This window comes from Onychostruthus taczanowskii, unplaced genomic scaffold (assembly GCF_017590055.1).
Source record: "Onychostruthus taczanowskii isolate IOZ18803 unplaced genomic scaffold, ASM1759005v1 scaffold74, whole genome shotgun sequence".
In the NCBI taxonomy this organism is placed as follows: domain Eukaryota; kingdom Metazoa; phylum Chordata; class Aves; order Passeriformes; family Passeridae; genus Onychostruthus; species Onychostruthus taczanowskii.
Window position 1 is genome coordinate 2,412,774 of NW_024505229.1, and position 5,539 is coordinate 2,418,312.

The 5,539-nt window shown below is 66.3% G+C and overlaps 2 protein-coding genes across 2 annotated transcripts in view; one reads left to right on the forward strand and one right to left on the reverse strand.

The window, feature by feature from the left end:
- Nucleotides 1-1,886, forward strand: part of EPS8L3 (EPS8 like 3) — a 4,686-nt gene extending 2,800 nt beyond the window's left edge. Inside the window, exons 10-17 of the mRNA XM_041422529.1 lie at nucleotides 306-354; nucleotides 386-644; nucleotides 740-952; nucleotides 1,038-1,134; nucleotides 1,217-1,330; nucleotides 1,417-1,496; nucleotides 1,588-1,720; nucleotides 1,771-1,886. Of these exons, the coding sequence (XP_041278463.1) occupies nucleotides 306-354; nucleotides 386-644; nucleotides 740-952; nucleotides 1,038-1,134; nucleotides 1,217-1,330; nucleotides 1,417-1,496; nucleotides 1,588-1,720; nucleotides 1,771-1,788 (963 nt within the window). The 3' untranslated portion in view covers nucleotides 1,789-1,886. The remainder of the gene's footprint in view (nucleotides 1-305; nucleotides 355-385; nucleotides 645-739; nucleotides 953-1,037; nucleotides 1,135-1,216; nucleotides 1,331-1,416; nucleotides 1,497-1,587; nucleotides 1,721-1,770) is intronic.
- A 709-nt stretch (nucleotides 1,887-2,595) lies between these two features.
- LOC121345600 (glutathione S-transferase Mu 3-like) lies at nucleotides 2,596-5,534 on the reverse strand. Its single transcript, XM_041422682.1, has 8 exons — nucleotides 5,445-5,534; nucleotides 4,259-4,334; nucleotides 4,109-4,173; nucleotides 3,948-4,029; nucleotides 3,308-3,408; nucleotides 3,094-3,189; nucleotides 2,907-3,017; nucleotides 2,596-2,824 (listed from the first exon to the last, which is right to left on the reverse strand). The coding sequence occupies exons 1-8, from the start codon at nucleotides 5,475-5,477 to the stop codon at nucleotides 2,729-2,731; spliced, it is 660 nt and encodes a 219-aa protein (XP_041278616.1). The 5' UTR covers nucleotides 5,478-5,534; the 3' UTR covers nucleotides 2,596-2,728.
- Nucleotides 5,535-5,539: the final 5 nt, after the last annotated feature.

The window sequence follows — 5,539 nt, forward strand, 5'->3', positions numbered from 1 at the left end:
GGGGGGGGGGGGGGGGGGGGGGGGGGGGGGGGGGGGGGGGGGGTGTGGGGGTGGGGGATTGCATGGGAATGTGGGGAGTGGGGCTGTGTGGGGATGGGGGCCGTGGGGTTAGGAGTGGGGGGCTGTGCGGGCTGGAGGGGCTGCACGGGGCGAGGGAGGTGTGGGTGAGCTGGGGGGCTCTGTGGGGTGGAGGAGCCATGTAGGGACAAGGGTCTGCGTAGGGATGAGAGGTGTGGGTGGGCTGGGGGGCTCCTTGGGGCTGTGTGAGGACAGGGGGGTTCACTGGGACACCTTCCCCCCCCCAGGGTCGGAGCCACCGGTACGTGACGGACCCCGCTCCCTCCGAGCTGCTGCGCCTCATCTTCTCAGCTCTGTCCTTCGTGAGTGCCCCCCGAGCGGGTCCCACCCCCCGGAATGTGTGACACGGGGGGGATCACCCCTCACCGCCCCATCCGGCGGGTGTTTGGGGGTGCTGCTCCATGCCCGTCCCTGCAGGTCCTTGACCACTGCCCCAGCCCCGGGCTGGCCGCGGCCGTGCAGAGCCCGCTGCTGCTGCCCGAGGCGCTGGACTTCCTCGAGGAGAACCTGGGCGATGACGACTACGGCGTCTGGAAGAGCCTCGGCACCGCCTGGAACAAGTCCAGGTGGGCTCCAGCCCCCCGACACCGAGAAAGGGGGGTCTGGGATTTGAGGGGGGTCCCAGCGCCCACCGCCGCCGTGCCCCGCCCCGATGTTGCAGGGCCGAGTACCCCAACGGCGCCCTGGTGCCCGCGTACACCCCGGTTTTTTCGGACGGGTGGCTGCCCCCCGTGATGGAGCAGGAGCGCCGCGGGGGCTTCCAGGACACCGCACCGCCTGCCTCAGTTTCCCCAGCTCACCCGCGACGCCGTTCCCCGTCCCTGTCCCCCGCACAGGCACCGGCCACCGGCTGGAGGGACCATCCCGGCCAAGAGTAAGTGTCCCCCTGCCCCTGCACGTGCGGAGGGTCGGGGCAGTGCCCCCGAGCGGGCACTGATCCCCCCGCTGCCCACTCCCAGGTCCCCGCTCCCTGCCCGGGGGCTGGTCCGAGCCCTGTACGACTTCCAGGCCCGGAACTCGCAGGAGCTGAGCGTCAGGAAGGGGGACACGCTGCAGGTGGGAGCGGGGCCCGTGGGGAGGACGCAGTCGGGACCCCGAGGCCCGGCCCTCCACGCTGCCCCCCTTGTCACCTCCCCAGGTCCTGGACCAGCAGAGGAAGTGGTGGCTGGTGCAGGACGAGCGGGGGGACAGGGGACACGTCCCTGGCAACATCCTGGAGCCCGTCCCGGAGCTGGGGCACAGCGCCAGACAGGTGGGAGACCCCTCACCCCTCCCTTCCCCGCGCCCGCCACCAGGACGGGGTGACCGCGATGTCCCCTCCCTTTGTCCCCGCTCCAGGACAGTCCCCCCAGCCTGCACCCCAGCTCCTCGCCGGCAGAGGTGACGGCCTGGCTGATGGACAAGGGCTTCTCGCGGATGTAGGTGGTCCCTTGAGCCCCCTCCCCCCCAGAGCCCGCCCGGGTCCCTTTGGGGCCGGAGGGAGCCCGGCTCACCGTGCCCGCCCCGCAGCACGGTGCGGACCCTGGGCGTGCTGCGGGGCCACGAGCTGCTGCAGATGAGCCCGGCCGAGCTGCGAGGTGTCTGTCCCGAGGAGTGGCGCAGGGTCCTCTTCAAGCTGTCCCCCATCAGGACATCCCTGGGGGTGAGGCACTCCCACCCCCGTACCCCCACCCCAGCTCCCCTTCTCTGCAGATCGGTCCCAGGGACTGAGCCACCGAGGCCACGCCGATGTCCCCATCATGTCCCCGCCCCGGATGGAGCACCCTGGGAACGGCTGGACCTGGGGGCGAACCCACCCCCCGCATCCCACCTGTCCCCCCAAGACACAGAATCACTCCTTGAAATTAGAGAACGCCCCCCCCCAAAGGAGGGAGGGGGGCAGGCACCCCCCTCGGTGGGCTCAGGCGCTGTGAAGGGACTTCGCACCCCCAAAATGTAAAGCGACTGATGTGGAAAATAAAAGTGACAGCAGTGGGGTGTGCAGAGCCTGGAGGGCACCCCGGGGGCAGGGAGAGGAACAAGGGGAATGGGGGAATAGGGACAGGGCAGGGAGAGGGACAAGGGCAGGGAGGGGGACGCAGCATTTCCACCCCCGCAGCACCCAAGGCACGTTCCTGGCCCCATCTTTGCGGGCTGATGGCAGCAAGGGGCCGCAGGGGACAGGGCTGTCCCCAGCCCACCCCGCTCCGCACCTTGAGTGGGTGGCAGGGCACCAAAGCTCCCTCCCCAGGCCTTTGTCAGGGCTGCCTCATTAGAGCTCATTAGGCATGTGCTAATGAGGTGCGGGGGCGGGAAGAGGGAAGAAGCAAGGCTCGAGGCTCCGGGCTCCTTTCCCTTTCCCAGGGCAAGAGGGAGAGCCCTGGGAACAGCTCCGGGCTGAGCTCGGGCCCCGGACCAAGCCAGCCACGCCGGGACTGGGCCCCATGGGGCAGAGACCCCCCCCTCACCCACCAACCCCCAACCACGGGGCCACCTCAGTGCCCCCCCAACACCACAAGGCTTGTGGGGACCTCAGGGTGCCACATCTAAAAATGATTTTATTGTCTTGGGGGGTGTCATGCCAGTGGTGCTGTGCCCCCCCCCAAGGATGGAGGGTGCTGGAAGGTCTGGGTTAGGGCTCCCCCCACCCTCTGAGCCTCGTGCTGAGCTCCTACAACTTCTTGTTGCCCCACTTGGCCATCTTGTTGTTGATGGGCATCTTCTGGAAGCGGCTGGACTTCAAGTAGGCAGCCACCTTCTCCAGAGCCTGGGGACACACACGGGGTGTCAGGGCTGCCCCCACCGTGGCAGCCCCCACCCAGGGGTGGCCTCGGGGTGCCCCTGCTCACCCCAAAGCGCTCCATGAAGTCCTTGAGGTTCTTGAAGGGCTCCAGGCACTTGGGCTCAAAGATGCGGTTCTGATCCAGCACGTCGAACATGAGGAAGTCCACGAAGGTCAGCTGGGGACATCGGGGGACACAGTGAGGACAAACCCCCTCCCCAGCCCCTCAGCCCCCTCGGGAGTCCTGGCAGTACCTTCTCCCCTGCAAACCACTTCCTGTCCCCCAAGAAGTTGGAGAAGAGCTTCAGCTTCCCCGGGAGCTGCTCCAGGTAGCCCGGCTTGAGCTTCTCCTGAGGAAGGAGGAAGGAAGGGGTGAGGATGGGCCCCAGCCTGCCACCCTGGGGAGCACCCTCCCAATATGGGGTCCCCAATGCTGGCACAGGGTCCCCCAGCCTGCAGGACACTCACAAAGTCAGGGTTGTAGCAGACCATGACAAGGCTCATGCGGAAGTCCATGATCTGGTTCTCCAGCATGTCCACACGCAGGGTCTCCTCCTCTGTCTCACCACCTGCACAGGGGGGTCAGCACTGGGGGCCCAAACCCTCCCTGACGCCAGCCCTGCTGCCCCAAACCCTCCCTGACGCCAGCCCTGCTGCTGCCTGTGGGTCCCTTTAACTCCAGCCCCACGCTCACCCCCACTCCAGCCTGTGCCCCAATCCAACTCCAACCCCAAACCAAGCCCAACGGAACCCCAATTCAATTCCAACCCTACTCCAATCCCATCCCCAGCCCTACTCCAGCTCCAGCTCCCAACCCAACCCTAAGACAAACCCTACTCCAACCTCAACCCAATTCCAACCCTACTCCAACCCCAACTTTAATCCAACCCCAACCCAACCAAACCCTAATTAATTCCAATCCCAACTCCAACCCCACTCCAAACTCACTCCAGCACCCCTCCAATCCCCCTCCAGGCCCCACTCCAATCCCCCTCCAGCCCCACTCCAATCCCCCTCCAGCCCCCACTCCAATCCCAATTCCAGATCCCCCTCCAGCCCCACTCCAATCCCAATTCCAGCCCCCTGAGCCCCTGTCAGCCGCACTGACACATGCTGTGCTTGCGGGCGATGTAGCGCAGGATGGCGTTGCTCTGGGTCAGTTTGGTGGTGCCATCGATGAAGTACGGCAGCTGGAGGGGACAGAGGGACATGGGGACACCGGGACAGCGAGACCCCCCCAGTCCCAGCCCCCCAGCTCCAGACACCTACGTTGGGGAAGTCAAGGCCCAGCTTCTCCTTCTCGTTGATCCATTGGCTCTTATCGTAGTCAGGAGCTGCAAGGGAAGAGGTTTGGGTGATCTGCCCCAAAAACCCCAAAAGAGGCTGAGGATGGTGTGGGGACCCCCTGACCCCCCTCACCTTCCCCACAGCTGTACAGCTTGTCCTCATAGGGCGTCTCCGTGTACTCCAGGAGCAGGCGGATGGCGTGGGCGAGCTGGGGAGTGGGATCAGTCAGACACCCCAAAAACACCCCCCAAACGTGAACCTGCAACTGCCTCACACATGGGGAAACTGAGGCACGGGGAGGGCAAACTGCACCCCTTCCCAGTGCCCCCAGTGAGCACCCCCTGCACAGGGGAACCCCCCAGAAGCAACATCCTCCCACCACAACTGCAGCAGGACCCCACAATTCATCCCAGACCAACCCCACAATTCATCCCAGACCGACCCCACAATTCATCCCAGACCGACCCCACAGTTCACCCCAGACCGACCCCACAGTTCACCCCAGACCGACCCCACAGTTCGTCTCTCAGAGCATCCCCAAAGATCAAGGAGACCTCCCACAGTTTCCCCAAAAGACCTGAGGGGCCCTGCAGACCCCCCAAAGACCAGAGGGGCTCCCACAGCTCCTCCCAAGGTTAGGGGGACAGCCCAAGACCCCCCAAAACACCAGAGGGACCCCCACAGACCCAGTGCAGCCCCCCAAGGGTGACCCCCTGAGGTCCCCCCAGAGACTAATGAGGAGGCCTCATTAGAGCTCCTTAGGAATGTGCTAATGAGGAGCGGGGGCGGAGGAGGAGGGGCCAGAGCCGCCTCCCCCAAAACACCAGAGGGACCCCCACAACCTGCCCAAAAGACACAGGAGACCCCTGAAGACTCCCCACAAATCCCCAGAAGCCAGGGGAGACCCCCGAAGACACCCCACAATCCCAAGGGGACCTCCCACAGCCTCCCGCAAGATAAACGGGACCCCCGAGGACCCCTCGCTGCCCCCTAAAAGCTCCGAGGGGTCCCCACAGCCCCCCCAAACCAAAAGCGAACCCCGCAGACCCCCGCAGACCCCCCCTCCCCAGGGTGCAGCGGAACCGCCAGAGCCCCGCCCCCAAAACCAGAAGGGACCCCACAAACCCCCCGAACGTCCCCGATAGACCAAAGGGACCCCCGGGACCCTCCGCAACCCCCCAAAAACCGTGCGGAGCCTCGAAGACCCCTTAAATCCCCCCGGAAAGCGCAGGGGACCCCCGGACCCCCCTCTGGGGTCCCCGCAGTCCCCTCCCCCCCGCGCGGGGGTGTCCCCAGGGGGTGGCGGGTCCCCACTCACCCCGCGGATGTCCCAGTACCCCAACACCGCCATGGCCGCGCGATCGCTGCCCCGCCCCCACGGCCACGCCCTGATGGGGGAGGGGCTGGGGGGAG

What these genes read in the sequence shown, in the direction of transcription:
- LOC121345600 (XM_041422682.1), bottom strand. Translation starts at nt 5,477, where the DNA reads ATGGCGGTGTTGGGGTACTGGGACATCCGCGGG. An exon ending in GCTGTACAGCTGTGGGGAAG is followed by an intron (nt 4,174 to 4,258) that starts GTGAGGGGGGTC and finishes CTTCCCTTGCAG; the next exon opens with CTCCTGACTACGATAAGAGC. An exon ending in ACTTCATGGAGCGCTTTGGG is followed by an intron (nt 2,825 to 2,906) that starts GTGAGCAGGGGC and finishes GTGTGTCCCCAG; the next exon opens with GCTCTGGAGAAGGTGGCTGC.